The sequence below is a fragment of the Mustelus asterias genome, chromosome 8, assembly GCF_964213995.1.
Source record: "Mustelus asterias chromosome 8, sMusAst1.hap1.1, whole genome shotgun sequence".
In the NCBI taxonomy this organism is placed as follows: Eukaryota; Metazoa; Chordata; class Chondrichthyes; order Carcharhiniformes; family Triakidae; genus Mustelus; species Mustelus asterias.
In genome coordinates this window covers 132,602,565-132,622,544 of record NC_135808.1, presented here as the reverse complement: position 1 = coordinate 132,622,544, position 19,980 = coordinate 132,602,565, and the positions used below count along the sequence as shown (strand labels likewise).

Sequence of the window (19,980 nt, the reverse complement as noted above, 5' to 3'; positions counted from 1 at the left end):
TGTGCGTGTCTGTGAAGGGGCATAGATTGGCATGGAGGTTAAAGGAGCCCATGGGGAATTGACTGAGGAGCATTAGGTGACATGAGTTGGCATTGATGGGAAGTGTTGGGGCGGGGTGAAGAGGTAGGAGGGGTGAGAGCTGGAGTGCTACTTTTATAGTGATTTTAGAGTAAGTGAGAACATTTTCCAGAGCATAAAGGTGTAAACAGCCCCTCCCCGAAAATAGCTGACAGCCTTTATAGCTGTCTCTGATAGCTGTCTCTGATAGCTGTCCCTGATAGCTGTCCCTGAACAGTTTCTGAGGATGGCGCCCCACCCCAAACGTAAATCCCGTCTTTGCAAGCACTTTCTCCCGATGGGGAGGTTGCTGACTCCCCTACCCACGTCTAGGTTGAAAATCTGCCACCTCGTCACTGTCATAGAATCCTACAGTGCAGAATAAGGCCATTCAGCCCATCGAGTCTGTACCTACCACAATCCCACCCAGGCCCAATCCCCATAACCCCATGTATTTACCCTCCTGACACTAAGTGGCAATTTAGCATGGCCAATCCATCTAACCAACACGTTTTTCGGATTGTGGGAGGAAACCGGAGCACCTGGAGGAAACCCACGCAGATACGGGAAGAACGTGCAGACTCTGCACAGACAGTGACCCAAGCCGGGAATCGAACCCGGGTCCCTGGCGCAGTGAGGCAGCAGTGCTAACCATTGTGCCACCCATCATTTTGACTGTCACCTGAGTTTCGGGAAGACTGGCACTGGATAGTTCCACCCAGTTTCCATTCAACATCACCCTCCCTAGGGGATTCCTCGCACCATCAACACACTGTCGTTGTGCAGGAAGCACAACAGCCGACTCACGCACAGCAAGCTCCCAGAAACAGCGATGTGATATCGGCCACATAACCTTTTGTTTTTAGTGACGCTCGAAGGGTAAAGAACGCGTCGGGTGTGATTTATTTTCCAAAGGACAGCACTTCAGACAGTGTGGCACTCCCGGAGTGATGCACTGGGGTATCAGCCTGGCGTGGGACATGAACCCACAACCTTCTGACTCAGAAGTAAGAGTGCTACCCATTGTGCCACACCTGACGCTGTGCAGCCTCAGAGTTAACACACAGGTGGCAGCATGCTCACCTGCTGGTTAGATAATTGTGGGCAACTCACACCTGAGACTTTGCCGGGAATCCCAGTGGCTGCACAGATGTGGAAAATGATTGAAAGTTGCTGCTTTGGTCTCCAGTAACTGGAACGATTAAGAGATGTGAGTCAGTGTTATTAGCCCGTTGTGACAATTGTGTCCAAATCCATCACCTGTTTCCACCCAGTTTCTCTTAATCCGTTAATCTCTTAAGAAGCGGCACGGTAGCACAGTGGTTAGCACTGCTGCTTCACAGCTCCAGGGACCCGGGTTCGATTCCCGGCTTGGGTCACTGTCTGTGTGGAGTTTGCACATTCTCCTCGTGTCTGCGTGGGTTTCCTCCAGGTGCTCTGGTTTCCTCCCACAGTAAGAAGTTTAACAACACCAGGTTAAAGTCCAACAGGTTTATTTGGTAGCAAAAGCCACACAAGCTTTCGAGGCTGTTAAACTTCTTACTGTGTTTACCCCAGTCCAACGCCGGCATCTCCACATCATTCCTCCCACAGTCCAAAGATGCGCGGGTCAGGTTGATTGGCCATGCTAAAAATTGCCCCTTAGTGTCCTGAGATGCGTAGGTTAGAGGGATTAGCGGGTAAATGTGTAGGGATATGGGGGTAGGGCCTGGGTGGGATTGTGGTCGGTGCAGACTCGATGGGCCGAATGGCCTCTTTCTGCATTGTAGTGTTTCTATGATTCTGTTCTTAGGAATTTCAAATCTTGCAGGCTCATTTTCCTGTCCAGTAATGAGTGTCGCTGCCAGAGATTTGATCCCAGCTCATTCCTTTGACGTTATTCTGTGAAAAAACCATCAACAACTGTCAGCAGTTGGTGAAACTTTGAAAACCCCTGGAGCAGAGAAGTGAATCGTGATCACAGCTCTCTGGTTGGCTCACCTCTCTACGTTTTGGCTTGTGGGTCTGCCTGGTGTTTGCCTGTTTTCCCTGTGACAGTTCAGACCAGGGTGCTGGCTAAGCTGTGTGTATCTGGGGATGGAAAGGAAGCCTTGGCTTCCAGACAGCACCTTTCAAAGCCTCACCTTTAATGTGTGGTCGACGTTGTGTTATCATAGAATCCCTACAGTGCAGAAGGAGGCCATTCGGCCCATCAAACCTGCACTGACAACAATCCCACCCAGGCCCTATCCCCATAACCCTCTGACATTAAGGATCAAAGAGGGTTATGGGGATAGGGCCTGGGTGGGATCGTGGTAGATACAGATTCGATGGGCCAAATGGCCTCCTTCTGCACTGTAGGAATTCTATGAATTTAGCATGGCCAATGCACTTAACCCGCACATCCTTGGACTGTGGGAGGAAACCGGAGCACCCGGGCGAAACCCACGCAGGCACGGGGTAAGATGTTGTGCACGATGTGGCGGCCAATTTTTGTGCACAGCAAGATCCCAGAAACATGAATGTGAAAATCAGCAGATGATCAGTTTGTAAGAGTTGGCTGAGGAGTTGGCCAGGATTCCCCTGCTCCTGTCGAAATAGGAACAGGGGTTCTGTTACTTCTATCCGAGAGATCAGATGGGATTCTGGTCTAACGTCTCGGCTGAAAGATGGCACTCTGGTGGCATTGCAGCATTCCCTCATTACGGCACTGATACACCTCTGGATGGTGCTTTGGATACACAATGTTCTGACACTGGGCGAAATCTTGAGCCCACGTTTGCCGTGTGTGTGAGGTTGCCGGCAGGTCGCAAGATGTGGAAGTTGCAGTCCTCACTGGTGAGATCCTGGCGATGTTGCCAGCTTCATGCCCATAGGTGTGAACCTGCTGTGCATGTATTTTAATATCAATAAATGTCCCCCCACCCCCTGGCCGTGCTTTGACCCCCCCGCTCCCCCCCTCGCCATACCTTCAAACCGCGTCACGTCAACATGGTTTACAACAGGTTCACCCAGGCATGAACCTGTCGTGGGGTCTTCCCAGCAATGCAGCGATGAGTATAGCCCTCTGGAGAGAGGGACATGCTGACGCACTCCCCTGGCACTGCCAACTTGGCACAGGTTGGCACTGCCAGGTTGGCACCATGCAGCACAGATGCTGGTCTTCAGCTGATTTGATTCACTGATATCCAGATCACATGATATTTCAAAACAGCTCAAGGCATTGGACACATTTCTGAAGACTTCTGCTCCAGAACCTGCCATGCCCCTAGCCAAGCTGTTCCAGTTACAACACTGGCATCTCCCCGGCAATGTGGAAAATTGCACAGGTATGTCCTGTACTCAAGAAACAGGATGAATCCAACCCGGCCAATTATTGCCCCACCAGTTTGCTCTCGATCATCACTAAAGGGATGGAAAGTGTGGTCAACTGTGCTGTAAAGCAGAAAGTATTCGTCAATAACCTACTCACTGACACTCAGTTTGGGTTTTGCCAGGGTCACTCAGCTCCTGTCCTCATTACAACCTTGGTTAAAACATGGAAGAAGAGCTGAAGAGCATCAAGGGCCCTAGCAAAATGTGAGGCAATGGGAATAAGGGGAAAAGCTCTCCGCTGACTGGAGTCATACCGTTGGTGGCCATGAGGTGGAGCTGCCGGCGTTGGACTGGGGTGGGCACATTACGAAACCTCATAACACCAGGTTAAAGTCCAACAGGTTTATTTGGAATCACGGGCCTTCGCAGCGCTGCTTCTCCATCCACTCAGCTGATGAAGGAGCAGTGCTCTGTAAGCTCATGATTCCAAATAAGCCTGTTGGACTTTAACCTGGTGTTGTGAGACTTCTTATGGAGTCATAGCTGACACAAAGGAAGATGATTGTTGTTAGTGGTGGCCAATCATCTCAGCTCCAGGACATCACTGCAGGAGTTCCCCAGAGTAGTTTCCTAGGCCGAAACCATCTTTAGTTTCTATGAAGGGAATAGATAAGATAGAAACAGGGAAGTTGTTTCCACTGGCGGGTGAAACTAGAACTAGGGGGCATGGCCTCAAAATAAGGGGGAGCAGATTTAGGAGGAACTTCTTCTCACAAAAGGTTGTGAATCTGTGGAATTCCCTGCCCAGTGAAGCAATTGAGGCTACCTCATTGAATGTTTTTAAGGTAAGGATAGATAAATGTTTGAACAGTAAAGGAATTAAGGGTTATGGTGAGCGGGCGGGTAAGTGGAGCTGAATCCACAAAAAAATCAGCCATGATCTTATTGAATGGCGGAGCAGGCTCGAGGGGCCAGATGGCCTATTCCTGCACCTAGTTCTTATGTTCTTATGTTCTTAGTTATTTCATGACCTTCCCTCCATCATAATGTCAGTAGTGAGGATGTTTGCTGACAACTGCACAATGTTCAGCCCCATTCACTCAGTTACTAAACAGTCCATGCCCAAATGCGCAAAGCCTGGATAGCATCCAGACTTAGGCTGACAAGTGGCAATTAACAATCACGGCATACAAATGCCATCCCCTACAAGAGATGATCCAACCATCGCCCCTTGATATTCAATGGAAACCCAACCCGCATGTGGCAAAGTCTACAGACCCCGCATTGGACTTAGCAGCCATCTGAGAACCCTTCGAATGGAGTGGAAACAAGTCACCCTCAATTCCGAGAGAGAGAGAGATTGCCTAAGAGGCAGAAGATGTCTATCTGGACTCATTTATACCACAGTCTGCTGCTGTTCGTTCAAAGTCATTTCACTTTTGTTACGACGCAGAGGTTGCTCTTTTGAGAAGCCACGCCGAATCCCCCAAAGAGGAATACCTCGCCTCGTAATCTGTTAAAAGTGTTTGGGAAGGTGTTAACTGTTCTTCATTAATGTTTAGAGGTTCACTAACAGAAAGATCTGGCACTCACTTTAAGTGTATAATTGACAAGTTATTTATTTAACCAACCAGGAACTTTAACTGAACAAGTAATATATCAAGTAAAGTAAGGTGCGACCGGAATGCTGTTCAAATAAATACAAGGGCCATTCATTACTAAAAAAGAATAATTTAGTCACTCTCAAAAAATATATAAACAGGTTTTGTGGCTTTGGAAAAATCTTTGGATTTCTCCTGGCGATTCCGCTGTCTGTAAGTTCTTTCTGATTTGGTACCCTTTTTGTTGGATAGACGGAAAGTTCTCTTAAGAGATATTTTAAGTTGGCAGGGAGCTGCTCTTGCCCTCTCTAGGTGTTTAGAGGTGGCAGTTCTTCAGTTGAACTGCAGGCAGCCAGTTGAGTTCCTCTTTATAACTGTGATGACCTATCGATTTTCCTTCACTGGGATTGGTCTGATGTTGTCAACAACTGCAAATTCAAATTTGATAGGTTCCTGATAGCTGAGTGTCTTCTTTAAACTGATAGGCTGCTGAATTCAAAAGCCTGGAAAGCCTGTTACCAAGGCAACCCTGATGCTTAGTCCTGGTTACAAATGTTGCACTCTGTGTACCCTGTAGGCACCTGCATTTAAACGTCCAAGTACTGACACAAAACCAGCTTTTTGATTACTATCAGACTTTTGAATGGACTTAACTTGCATTAAGTTGATCTTTCTCTACACCCTAGCTATGACTGCAACACTACATTCGGCACTCTCTCCTTTCCTTCTCTATGAACAGTATGTTCTGGACCAACAAACAAAGAACCAAGAAAATTACAGCACAGGAAAAGGCTCTTCGGCCCTCCAAGCCTGCACCGACCATGCTGCCCGACTTAACTAAAACCCCTGACCCTTCCGGGGACCATATCCTTCTATTCCCAACCTATTCATGTATTTGTCAAGATGCCCCTTAAAACCCACTATTATATCTGCTTCCACTACCTCCCCCGGCAGCGAGTTCCAGGCACCCACCATCCTCTGTGTAAAAAACCTGCCTCATACATCTCCTTTAAACCTTGCCCCTCGCATCTTAAACCTGTGCCCCTGAGTGATTGATTCTTTCACTTCTGTCTGTATAACGCGCAAGAAACAATACTTTTCACTGTACATGTGACAATAAATCAAATCAAATTAAATCAAAAGCTTTTCAAGGGACCACACTTCACAAACTCAACTTCACAACACTGTTTGAAAAAAATACATAAAAATTATCCTTTGGTTCGGTAGAGATGACATTGCAGTGTTCGATTTTGTTGTTTACAAATCATTTGAGTGAAGAGATATTGAATTAGGAGGTTAGCCAGTGGCAAGTCGCACAGGTCGACATGGTTTTTGACAAAGCTGATATTTTATTCTGCCATCCTTCAAACTTTGCTCATCTTTGAAACTCATCTTTTAAATGATTTTCTGAGCTGTTCTCCACGTTGGGATAAGTGCCAGGCCATTGAGAGGTGACAAGGGAACAGTCTCCTTGAAGTTGCTGGGGCGTGCTGTCATTCAGCACCATTCTGTCAATATTAATATCCCACTGAACTGCCATCTGGACAATTGCAGGCACAGGGAGCAGCTGGACATTACTCAGTGACTTCTCTTTTTGCTGTGTGGAATTTTCCACTCATCAGTTTGAGGGGTTTTAGTGGTGCACTGACCGTTTTGGACAGCTGGAGTCAACTTCAAGTGGCTTTCTGTCTGTATTTACCCACAAGGCAAGATTTTCCAGCTCCTCCCACCAGTGGGATCATCCGGTCCTGCTGAATCGAGCCCTCGGAAACGGGTACCCCAGCGCGGGGCGGGCGAGTCACGCAAAAGCCCGTGGACTTTGTCAGGTCCAGAGGACCCTGATGGCGGCCAATATCTCACTGTATCTGCTGCGGGAAAACCCGCGGTGTGGGATGAGGTCGGGAAAATCCCAGGCTAGTCTGTAAAGAGGGAACATTTAGGCATACAAAGGACAAAGAAAACACAGCGCAGGTTCAGGCCATTTGGCCCTCCGAGCCCATGCCAATCCTAATGCCCGAACGAAACTAAAAAAAAACCTTCTGCCCTTATGAGAGGTCCAAAGATAGTCCATAGATGTGCGGGTTAGGTTGATTGACCAGGTTAAAAATTGCCCCTTAGAGTCCTGAGATGCATAGGTTAGAGGGATTAGCGGGTAAATTTGTGGGGGTAGGGCCTGGGTGGGATTGTGGTCGGTGCAGACTCGATAGGCCGAATGGCCTCCTTCTGCACTGTAGGGTTCTTTGATTCTATGATTCTGACTCAGTCCGTATCCCTCTATTTTCTCCTTATTCATGCGCCCATCCAGGTGCCTCTTCAATGTTGCTAATGTACCTGCTTCCACCACCTCCTCTGGCAGCGCGTTCCAGGCACCCACCACTCTCTGCGTGAAAAACTTTCCCCGCACATCTCCCTTAAACTTTCCCCCTCTCACCTTGAACCGGTGCCCCCTTGTAATTGACACTTTCCACCCTTGGAAAAAAGTCTCTGACTATCCACGCTGTCTAAGCCTCTCATAATTTTGTAGACCTCTATCAGGTCTCCCCTCAGCCTCCATCTTTCCAGTGAAAACAATCCTAGTTTATTCACCTGTCCTCATAATCAACGCCCTCGAGACCAGGCAACATCCTGGTGAACCTTCTCCAAAGCTTCCACATCCTTCTGGTAGTGTGGTGACCAGAACTGCACACAATACTCCATTTGCGTGGAAATCTCCTTTTATCAAGAAACAAGTGGCTATAGTTTGCAGACATACTCCGCATAAAGTATGTTTGATCAGATAACTTTTCCAATTTGCAGAATGATTATCAACTGAAAATCAGTCCCCTCATCTGCCCTCTGGAACATTTTCCAATGCGATTGAATCCATAACTTCGAGTTATGAGCCCCAAGCTGGAGGAAATACCTTTCGGCCTATTTATTCATGCAAACCTCTCATCATCTTGAAAATCACAACTGGGTCACCTCAAACCTGCTTCTCTTGCAAGAGAAATGTCCAAATTGTCCCAACCTTTGACTGAGGCCCCTGGCCCCTGTAAACCTCCCCTGCCGCCTTTCCAAGGACAGATCCCAAAGCTCCAATGGTGCGATGGTGAGGCTGGTGCCTTGGAAGGATGTGATCAGAAGTCTCCCTTCCCAAAGTTAACATGTGACTTCCCCTCTGTCTACCGCCCCACTCACCATGGGAATAGGAGCGGGTGAGGGGCAGACAATGGGAGGTTTTTTGACCTCGGGCGGAATTTTAGGATTTCGGGACGAGCGAGGCTATAAAATTCTGCCCATAGAATTTTACAGCACAGAAAGAGGCCCTTCGGCCCATCATGTCTGCACTGGCCATCACGCACCTATCTATTCTAATCCCATTTACTTACATTACCTTGTATGCTATGGCGTTAAATGTGTTCTTTCCTTCTCCTTCAGAATCTCATTGATCAGAAGCGGCGAGAAGCTCCAAGCACAGGAACACCTGATCGTGCAGGAATACCTTGATAAACCATTCCTGCTGGAGGGTTACAAGTTTGACCTACGGATCTACATCCTGGTGACCTCTTGTGACCCCTTGCGCATATTCCTGTACAATGATGGGCTGGTCCGGATGGGTACAGAGAAATACCACGCTCCGACGGAATCGAACTTGGTAAGGTGGTTCTGATTCAAGGAATTCATTATTGAAAAAAAAATTGTATTATTATTTCTTGAGGTTTGCTCCCTGATCTCGGTCTAGTGGGGTGGATTTTGTTACCCAGTTACCTTGATGCTGTAGAATAGTGTCGTCAGGGCTTACAATCAAGGGAAGGTTAAATTTTTCATAGAAACATGGTAATGTGGAACGCCTGAGTCTCGGGCCCAGTCCCTGAGACTACACTGAATTTCACCTGATGAAGGAGCAGCGCTCCAAAAGCTTGTGCTATCAAATAAACCTGTTGGACTTTAACCTGGTGTTGTGAGACTTCCTGCTGTGCCTACCCAAGTCCAACACTGACAGCTCCACACCTGTACATAGGAACAGAAGACCAGAAGAAGCTTTCCATGGTTAAACAACATGGGAATTCCATGGGAATTCATAATGGGGAACAAAGAAATGGCTGAGGAACTAAATTTGTACTTTGCTTCAATCTTCACAAAGGAATGATGAATAATGTACCAGATGTGCAGAGATACACAAGTTTCAGTGAAGAGCTGGAAATCAGTATTAGTAGAGAAATGGTTTTAGGTAATTAATTGAGCTTGACGGCAGATAAATCTCCAGGTCCTGATAATCTTCAGCCCAGAGTACTTAAGGATGTGGCCCTAGAAATAGTAGTTCCATTTGTGGTAATTTTCCAAAATTCTTTAGATCCTGGACTGGTACCTAGTGTAGGGTACCCAATGTAAACCAACTATTCAAAAAGGGAGGTAGAAAGAAAACAGTGAACTATAGACCAGTGAGCCTAACATCAGGACTGGGGAAATTGTTAGAGTCCATTACCAAGGATTTCATAGCTCAGCATTTGGTCGGGAAAAGTGTAATCAGACAAAGTCAGCATGGATTTACAAAAGCGAAATCATGCTTGACAAATCCATTGGAATTCTTTGAGGATGTAATTAGTAGAGTTGACCAGGGAGAATCGATGGATGTGGTTTATTTAGACTTTCAGAAGGCTTTCAACAAAGTCTCACATAGTAGATTACTATGTAAAGTTAAACAGCATGGGATTGCGGGTCCAAAGGAGAAAATGCTAGAAAATCCCAGCAGATCTGGCAACATCTGTCAGGAGAGAAAAGAGCTGATGGTTCGAGTCCAGATGGTGCTTTGTCAAAGCTTTGACAAAGGGTCGTCTGGACTCGAAACGTCAGCTCTTTTCTCTCCTTACAGATGCTGCCAGACCTGCTGAGATTTTCCAGCATTTTCTCTTTTGGTTTCAGATTCCAGCATCAGCAGTAATTTGCTTTTATGGGATTGCGGGTAATGCCTTGAGTTGGATAGAAAGCTGGTTAGACAGGAAGTAAAGTTTTGGAATAAATGGGTGTTTTTCTGATTGGCAGGCAGTGACTAGTGGGGTACAGCAGGGATCTGTGCTAGGACCCCAACTGTTCACATTATATATTAATGATTTGGAAGTGGGAACTGAATGTATTATCTTCAAATTTGCAGACGATACAAAGTTGGGTGGGAGGATGAGCTGTGAGGAGGATGCAGAGATGCTTCAGCGTGATTTGGGCAGGCTGAGTGTGTGGGCATCTGCATGGCACATGTAGTATAATGTGGATAAACTTTGGTAGCAAAAATAGGAAGGCAGATTATTATTATTTGAATCAGTGTGAATTGAGAAAGATGGATACTATGCAAGTGTCCTCATGCATCTTGGTGTCCCTCGTGCATCAGTCACTGAAAGTAAGCGTGCAGGTACAGCAGGCAGTGAAGAAGGCAAATGGTATGGTAGCCTTCATAGCGAGAGGATTTGAGTATAGGGATAGGGATGTTTTGCTGCAATTGTACAGGGCGTTGGCGAGGCCACACCTGGAGTATTGTGTGCAGTTTTGGAGTCCTTATCTGAGGAAGGATGTCTTTGCTATAGAGGGAGTACAGCGAAGGTTTACCAGGCTGATTCCTGGGATGTCAGGTCTGTCATAAGAGGAGAGACTAATTTGGTTACGATTATATTCACTGGAGTTTGGGAGAGTGAGAGGGAATCTTATAGAAACTTATAAAATTCTAACAGGGTTAGACAGAGTAGATTCGGAAAGAATGTTCCCACAGGGGAAAATACAGTACGAAAGTAAGCTTGCAGGGAACATAAAAACTGACACTAAAAGTCTCTATAGATATGTGAGAGAATGAGGTTGGTGAAGACAAATGTAGGTCCCCTACAGATAGAAATGGGGGAATGTATAATAGGGGACAAAGAAATGGCCGAGCAACTGAATACATACTTTGGTTCTGTCTTCACAAAAGAGAACACAAATCAGGTGCCAAAAATGTTGGAGAATGCAAGATTTAGTGAGAATGAAGAACTGAGAGAGATCAATATTAATAGAGAAATAGTGCTGGGAAAATTGATGGGATTGAAGGTGGATAAATCCCCAGGGCCTGATAATCTACATCCCAGAGTACTTAAGGAAGTAGCTCTCGAAATAGTGGATGCATTGGTGGTCATCTTCAAGGATTCAATAAGCTCTGGAACAGTATCTGCAGATTGGAGGGTACCGAATGTCACTCCAATATTCAAAAAGGGACTACAGAGAAAACGGAATTATAGACCAGTAAGCTTAACATCGGTAGTGGGGAAAATTCTAGAGTCCATTATCAAGGACTTTATAGCGGAGCATTTAGAAAGCAGCGGCAGGATCAGACAGAGTCAGCATGGATTTATGAAGGGGAAATCATGCTTGACAAATCTGTTGGAATTCTTTGAAGATGTAACTATTAGAGTTGACAAGGGGGAACCAGTCGATGTGGTATATTTAGAATCTCACAAAGCATTTGACAATGACAAAGTCCCGCAGAAGAAATTATCGTGCAAGATTAAAGCGCATGGGAGTGGAGGAAGTGGTTGGCAGAGAGGAAACAAGGAGTTGGAATTAATGGATGTTTTCAAATTGGAAGCCAGTAACGAGTGGGGTGCCACAGGGATCGGTGCTGGGAGCCCAGCTATTCACAATATATATTAATGAGTTGGATGAGGGAACAAAATGTAACATCTCAAAGTTTGCAGATGATACCAAGTTGGGTGGGAGGGTGAACTGTGACGAGGATGTAGAGATCTTTTAGAATGATCTGGACAGGTTGGGTGAGTGGACAAATCAATGGCAGATGCAATATAATTTGCATAAATGTGAGGTTATTCACTTTGGATGCAAAAACAAGAAGGCAGATTACTACCTGAATGGCTGTAAATTGGGAGAGGGGAGTGTGCAGCGGGACCTGGGTGTCCTTGTGCACCAGTCACTGAAGGTAAGCATGCAGGTGCAGCAGGCGGTAAAGATGGCAAATGGTATGTTGGCCTTCATTGCGAGAGGTTTCGAGTTCAGGAACAGGGATGTGTTGTTGCAATTATACAGGGCCTTGGTGAGGCCACACCTAGAATATTGTGTGCAGTTTTGGTCTCCTTTTCTGAGGAAGGATGTTCTTGCTCTCGAGGGAGTGCAGCGAATGTTTATCAGGCTGATTCCGGGGATGGCGGGACTGATGTATGAGGAGAGATTGACTGGGTTAGGATTGTTTTCACTGGAGTTCAGACGAATGAGGGGGGATCTCATAGAGACTTATAAAATTCTAACAGGACTAGACAGGGTAGATGCAGGGAGGATGTTCCCGATGGTGGGGGAGTCCAGAACCAGGGGTCTCAGTCTGAGGATTCAGGGTAGACCATTTAGGATGGAGGTGAAGAGACATTTCTTCACCAAGAGTGGTGAGCCTGTGCAATTCATTACCACAGGAAGTAGTTGATGCCAAAACATTGAATGTATTCAAGAGACGGCTGGAGATAGCACTTGGGGCGAATGGGATCAAAGGTTATGGGGAAAAAGCAGGATTCGGATATTGAGTTGGATGATCAGCCATGATTGTAATGAATGGTGGCATAGTGGACAGTGGAGAAAGTTATCTCTAATTGCAACGGGATTTTGATCAATTGGGCCAGTGGGCTGACGAATGGCAGATGGAGTTTAATTTAGACAAAAGCGAGGTGATGCATTTTGGGTAGATTGAACCAGGGCAGGACTGACTCAGTTAATGGTAGGGCGTTGGGGAGAGTTACAGAACAAAGAGATCTAGGGGTACATGTTCATAGCTCCTTGAAAGTGGAGTCACAGGTGGACAGAGTGGTGAAGAAGGCATTCGGCATGCTTGGTTTCATCGGTCAGAACATTGAATACAGGAGTTGGAATGTCTTGTTGAAGTTGTACAAGACATTGGTAAGGCCACACTTGGAATACTGTGTGCAATTCTGGTCACCCTATTATAGAAAGGATATTATTAAACTAGAAAGAGTGCAGAAAAGATTTACTAGGATGCTACCGGGACTTGATGGATTGAGTGATAAAGAGAGATTGGATAGACTGGGACTTTTTTCTCTGGAGCGTAGGAGGCTAAGGGGTCATCTTATAGAGGTCTATAAAATAATGAGGGGCATAGATCAGATAGATAGTCAATATATTTTCCCAAAGGTAGGGAAGTCTAAAACTAGAGGGCATAGGTTTAAGGTGAGGGGGAGAGATACAAAAGTGTCCAGAGGGGCAATTTTTTCCCCCAGAGGGTGGGGAGTGTCTGGAACAAGCTGCCAGAGGTAGTGGTAGAGGTGAGTACAATTTTGTCTTTTAAAAAGCATTTAGATCGTTACATGGGTACGATGGGTATAGAGGGATATGGGCCAAATGCAGGCAATTGGGATTAGTTTAGGGGTTTTAAAAAAGAAAGGACGGCATGGACAAGTTGGGCCGAAGGGCCTGTTTCCATGCTGTAAACCTCTATGACTCTATGAATGGTGTAGCAAGCTCGAAGGGCCGAATGGCCTCCTTCTGCTCCTGTCTTCTAAGTTTCTATGATGGTGGGGGAATCCAGAACTAGGGGTTATAGTCTGAGGATTAGGGGTAAACCTGTTTGGACTGATTTGGAGAAATTTCTTCACCCAGAGAGTGGTGAATGTGCGGAATTCATTACCACAGAATATAGTTGAGGCCAAAACATTGTGTGATTTCAAGAAGAAATTAGATATAGCTCTTGGGGCTAAAGGGATATGGAGGGGAAGGGGGGGATCAGGATATTGAATTCGATGATCAGCCATGATCAAAATGAATGGTGGAGCCGATTGGCCTATTCCCGCTTCTGTTTTCTATGTATGTTTCCAAGAATGCTGAGACCCGGGAGTGACGGGTATGGGCGCTGGAGGAGTCTGCAGCGTGATCCTGCGATAGGCAGGAAGTGAGAAAATCACCCAAACAAAAATGCAGTAATTTAGGTAAAAAAAGTCAAGATGAAAGTGATGATTCCAAATTCCCAACACGTGGCGAATGTTGTTCTGGGGTTTTTACTCTGGGAGGTAGTGCTGTTGCTGTCCTAGTAATCCAGAGGCTCAGTCTAATGGTTTACAGAGATGGGTTCAAATCCCACACTGCAATTTAAATTCAATTAATTAATTAATCTGAAAAATAAACACCGGAAATGTACCGCCCCGCCTGCCACGGAATCGGAGCGGGCGAGGGGCGGACAATGGAAATGCCCGTTTACTTCGGGCAGGAATTTCCAGTCTCACTCGAGCGAGGTTGTTAAAATCCCACCGAAAGAGTTAATTTCATGGTCACCAATAAGCATTGACTTTAAAACAAACATTTGGGTGACTAATGTCCTTTAGGGAAGGAAATCTGCCGTCCTTACCCAACTGGCCCAATTGTGGCTCCAGATCCACAGCGATGTCCATAGAATCACAACAGTGCAGAAGGAAGCCATTCGGCCCATCGAGTCTGCACTGACCAGAATCCCACCCAGGCTTATTCTCATAACCTCTCATATTTACCCTCCTCTTGACACTAGGGTCAATTTAACATGGCCAATAAACCTAACCCGCACATCTTTGGACAATGGGAGGAAACCGGAGCACCCGGAGGAAACCCACGCAGACATGGGGAGAATGTGTCGACTCTGCACTAACAGTCACCCAAGGCCGGAATTGAACCCGGGTCCCTGGTGCAGTGAGGCAGCAGTGCTAACCCACTGTGCCACCGTGCCGCCCCTATGGTTGACTCTTAACTGCTCCTCTGAAATGGCCGAGGGAGGGACTGAGTTCAAGGGCAATTAGAATGGGCAACAAATCCCAAAACTAATCCCAGCAAACTTGATGTCGTGAATCCTCCCCTGCACCACAAATAAAAGCACCTCCTCACACTTGTTTATAGTAGCAGTGAGGGCAGATGGCTCTAGGTTATACACTTGCTTCTTAATCTACAACTAATTAGCGTTTTAATTGCAAAACATACTGCTGCTCTGTAGACTGCCCTGGGAATTTGAAACTAAATCTGCTTAAGTTGTATGGATCAGTCATAGTGGATATAAGATTCCCCTCCCGATTAATCTTGAAGCATTCTGCTACTCTCGTTCCGTGGAGAGTGGTAGAAGGGTGAGGGGTTAGGACAAATGGTCAGATTAATAATCAGTGTGTGCAACTGTAACAGACTGAGCTAACATCTCACACTCACTCAGTATATTACTGGCTGGTCAGACTCGTCACTGAATCAATAAGGACAGTAAAACTAATTCAGGAAGAAAATAAATTTATCCAGAGAGTGGTAAGTGGAACCCGCTACCACAAGGAGTGGTTGAGACAAATCTGATGTATTTAAGGAGAGGTTTGATCATAGAATCCCCACAATGCAGAGGAGGCCATTCAGCCCATCGAGCCTGCAGTGACAACAATCGTACCCAGGCCCTATCCCCACAACCCTATTTACCCTGCTAAACTTCCTGACACTAAGGGAGTATAGGGGTGGTACGGTGGCACAGTGGTTAGCACTGCTGCCTCACAGTGTCAGGGACCCGGGTTCCATTCCCGGCTTGGGTCACTGTCTGTGTGGAGTTTGCACGTTCTCCCCGTGTCTGCGTGGGTTTCCTCTGGGTGCTCCAGTTTCCTCCCATAGTCCGAAAGATATGCTGGTTAGGTGCATTGGCCGTGCTAAATTCTCCCTCTGTGTGCCCGAACAGACACCAGAGAGTCGTGACTCGGGGGTTTTCACAGTAACTTCATTGCAGTGTTAATGTAAGCCTACTTGAGACGCTAATGAATAAACTTTAAAACAAGGGGCATTTAGCATGGCCAATCAATCGATCCCGCACATCTTTGGAGTGTGGGAGGAAACTGGAGCACCCGGAGTAAACCCATGCAGACACGGGGAGAATGTGCAAACTCCACACAAAGAGTCACCTGACGTCGGAATTGAACCCAGGTCCCTGGTATTGTGAGGCAGCAGTGCTAACCACTGTGCCACCGTGCTGCCCAATAGCACCGTTCAGAGAAAGGAATTGAAGGATAGGTGGACAGGGTTTGATAGGGGAGAAGGGAGCTCACGTGAAGTATAAACTCTGGAGTGGACCAGTTGGGCCAAATGGCCTTTTTTTGCGAGCTGCTGCCTCGGTGTAACCTCACTGTGAAACAAAATCAAAATACTGCGATTGCTAAAAACCTGAAATAATAATAAATACGTCTGTAAATACTGGACAGGTCAGGCAGGCTGCAGTTGTGAAGTGGAGAAACGGACCTCACGTTTCAGGTCGATGACCTTTTGGTGACATTTCAGTCGCCATTTTGCACAGGTGAAAGTTTGTCATTTGCAACACAGTCCTTTTTGCGATGCCGTGACAGTTCTATGTCAAACACAACTGTTTCTTACAGAGTAAGATCTCACAAAGACCAGTGAGTGAGTGAATGACAAACTAAATTGCCTGGCTGCTGGGTGGAAGAATCCTGTTCAGGACCCTGGTGAAGGAAAGCCTCCATGCTGTTTGTCAGAGCGTAGCAGTGAGATCTTTTCTGCCCGCCCGCATTGGAGAACCAGCTCTCCAGTTTTACATTGCATGTGACGGACAGCACAGCACCTCTCACAGCGCAGGGCTCCCTGAATGCTCCATTGAAATGTCAGCCTAGATTATGTACTCAAACCGTGGAGTGCAGATTGAACCCAGGAGCTTTGGATTTGGAGATGAGAGTATTACCTCTCAACACTCATATTTGCTCATCCGGCCAGTTTTTAATCATGGATAAATTTCCCCGGTGGCCGGAAGGAGCTCTCTTGCAAATCGTACAGTTCTGGGCATCTTAGCAGTTAATTGATTGCAAGCCCGTTAGGAGGGTACGTCATTTTGTGACAAGTGAATAAGGCTGAGGGATTACATACCAATTAAACGATGGAAGTGGATTGGACCCTATCAACCCACGGTGGTGTCTATCCTTCACATGAGCAGCAAACCAAATCCCAAAAATCTTCCCCCACCCCCCCGTGTTCCCATTTACCTTCATCCCCTCTCCTTCAAGCACTTACCTGATTCATTTGTAAATGCTAACATGGTCCCTACGTCAATTAAAAGCTCTGACATTACATTCCACAGCCATACAACCTGGTATTGTAAATCTCTGACATTTAATCTTTGGCACAGTGGATATCACAGCTGCCTCACAGCGCCAGGGACCCAGGTTCGATTCCCGGCTTGGGTCACTGTCTGTGTGGAGTCTGCACGTTCTCCCCGTGCCTGCGTGGGTTTCTTCCGGGTGCTCCGGTTTCCCTCAAAGACGTGCTGGTTAGGCATATTGGCCATGCTAAATTCTCCCTCAGTGTACCCGAACAGGCGCCGGAGTATGGCGACGAGGGGATTTTCACTGTAACTTTGCAGTGTTAATGTAAGTCTATTTGTGACACTAATAAATAAAATAAATAAATTTCCACCCCATTGCTCTGTGAAGAGTCATAGAGTCATAGAAGTTTACAGCATGTAAACAGGCCCTTCGGCCCAACTTGTCCATGCCGCCCTTTTTTTCAAACCCCTAAGCTAATCTCAATTGCCCGCATTTGGCCCATATCCCTCTATACCCATCGTACCCATGTAACTGTCTAAACGCTTTTTAAAAGACAAAATTGTACCCGCCTCTACTACTACCTCTGGCAGCTTGTTCCAGACACTCACCACCCTCTGTGTGAAAAAACTGCCCCTCTCGACCCTTTTGTATCTCTCCCCTCTGACCTTAAAACTATGCCCTCTAGTTTTAGACTCCTCTAACTTTGGGAAAAGATATTGACGATCTATTAGATCTCTGGAATTCTCTGCCCACTGAGGTGGTGAAGGCTACCTCGCTGAATATGTTTAAAGCGCGGATGGATGGATTCCTGATCGGTAAGGGAATTAAGGGTTATGGGGATCAGGCGGGTAAGTGGTACTGATCCACGTCAGATCAGCCATGATCTTATTGAATGGCGGGGCAGGCTCGAGGGGCTAGATGGCCTACTCCTGCTCCTATTTCTTATGTTCTTATGTTCTTATTAGCTGATCTATGCCCCTCATTATTTTATAGACCTCTATAAGATCACCCCTCAGTCTTCTGCGCTCCAGAGAAAAAAGTCCCAGTCTATCCAGCCTCTCCTTATAATTCAAACCATCAAGTCCCGGTAGCATCCTAGTAAAATCTTTTCTGCACTCTTTCTAGTTTAATAATATATTTTCTATAATAAGGTGACCAGAACTGTACGCAGTATTCCACGTGTGGCCTTACCAATGTCTTGTGCAACTTCAACAAGACGCCCCAACTCCTGTATTCAATGTTCTGACCAATGAAACCAAACCTGCCGAATGCCTTCTTCACCATTCTGTCCACCTGTGACTTCACTTTCAAGGAGTCATTCAGGTTTGAAACATTTGTTCTGTTCTTTCTCCACAGATGCTGTCAGAATGGTTTTTGTTTGTTATATTGCTGTGTTTCTATCTGCTCCAATGCATCCTTTCACCAATCAATACTTCTTCATCAAATCTCCCCCTTGCTTTCAAATTTGATTTGATTTGATTTATTATTATCACATCTATTGGTATACAGTGAAAAGTATTATTTCTTGCGCGCTACACAGACAAAGCATACCGTTCATAGGGAAGGAAAGGAGAGGGTGCAGAATTTAGTGTTGCAGTCATAGCTAGGGTGTAGAGGAAGATCAACTTAATATAAGGTAGGTCCATTCAAAAGTCTGACAGCAGCAGGGAAGAAGCTGTTCTTGGGTCGGTTGGTACGTGACTTCGAACTCAAGAACAGCTTCTTCCTTGCTGCCATCAGACATTTGAATGGACCTACCTCATTAAGTTGATCTTTCACTGTTCTATCAGAAGGAAGCCCTAGTTATAGAGTCATAGAGTGCAGAAAAGGTCCTTTGGCCCATTAAGTCTGCACCAACAATAGCTACCACTAAAGTCACATTGATCCCATTTTCCAACGCATGTTCCATGTCCACATTAAGAAGTTTAACAACACCAGGTTAAAGTCCAACAGGTTTATTTGGTAGCAAAAGCCACACATGTCCATGTCCACACATGTCCATGTCCACATCACAGGGGAGGAGATGGAGATGGCTTCGTGGTATTATCGCAAGACTATTAATCCGGAAACTCAGCTAATGTTCTGGGGATCCAGATTCTTTGAGCAGTAAAGGAATCTTTTGAACAGTAAAGGGATCAAGGATTATGGTGAGCGGGCGGGTAAGTGGAGCTGAGTCCACAAAAAGATCAGCCATGATCTTATTGAATGGCGGAGCAGGCTCGAGGGGCCAGGTGGCTTAACTCTGCTCCTAATTCTTATGTTCTTATGTTATTCGAATCCCGCGCGGCAGGTGGTGGAATTTGAATTCAATAAAAGAAATCTGGAATTAAGAATCTACTGGCGACTGTGAGACCATTGTCGATTGTCAGAAAAACCCATCTAGTTCATTAATGTCCTTTAGGGAAGGAAATCTGCCGTCCTTACCTGGTCTGGCTTACATGTGACTCCAGAGCCACAGCAATGTGGTTGACTCTAAACTGCCCTTGAGCAACGAGGGAAGGGCAATAAATGCTGGCCAGCCAGCGACATCCATGTCCCACGAATAAATGAATAATCAATAATCCTTGAGGGTTATAGGTAAGCCTATATATAAGCCTAGGTAGGTAGGGACATGACCGGCGCAACTTGTGGGCCGAAGGGCCTGTTTGTGCTGTATTTTTTCTATGTTATGAAGTTTCAAGTGCTCATCCAAATATTTTTTAAAGGTTGTAAGGTTTCCGGCCTCCACCACCTTCCCAGGCAGTGCATTCCAGAGTCTCACTGCACTTTGAGTAAAAAAATGTTTTCTCAAATTCGTCTGAATCTCCTGCCCCTCACCCTAAAACTATCTCCCCTTGTGAATGACCCTTCAACCAAGGGGAACAGCTGATCCCTATTCACCCTGTCCATACCCCTCATAATCTTATACACCTCAGTCATGACCCCCTCAGCCTTCCCTGCTCTAAAGGAAACAATCCAAGCCTATCCAGTCTCTCCTTATTGCTCAGCAT

General features: G+C 46.1%; 1 protein-coding gene across 1 annotated transcript in view; it reads left to right on the top strand.

Annotated features, from left to right (window-relative positions):
• ttll7 (tubulin tyrosine ligase-like family, member 7) overlaps nucleotides 1-19,980 on the top strand; it is a 163,609-nt gene that overhangs the window by 34,710 nt on the left and 108,919 nt on the right. Inside the window, exon 6 of the mRNA XM_078218982.1 lies at nucleotides 8,370-8,586. Within this exon, the coding sequence (XP_078075108.1) occupies nucleotides 8,370-8,586 (217 nt within the window). The remainder of the gene's footprint in view (nucleotides 1-8,369; nucleotides 8,587-19,980) is intronic.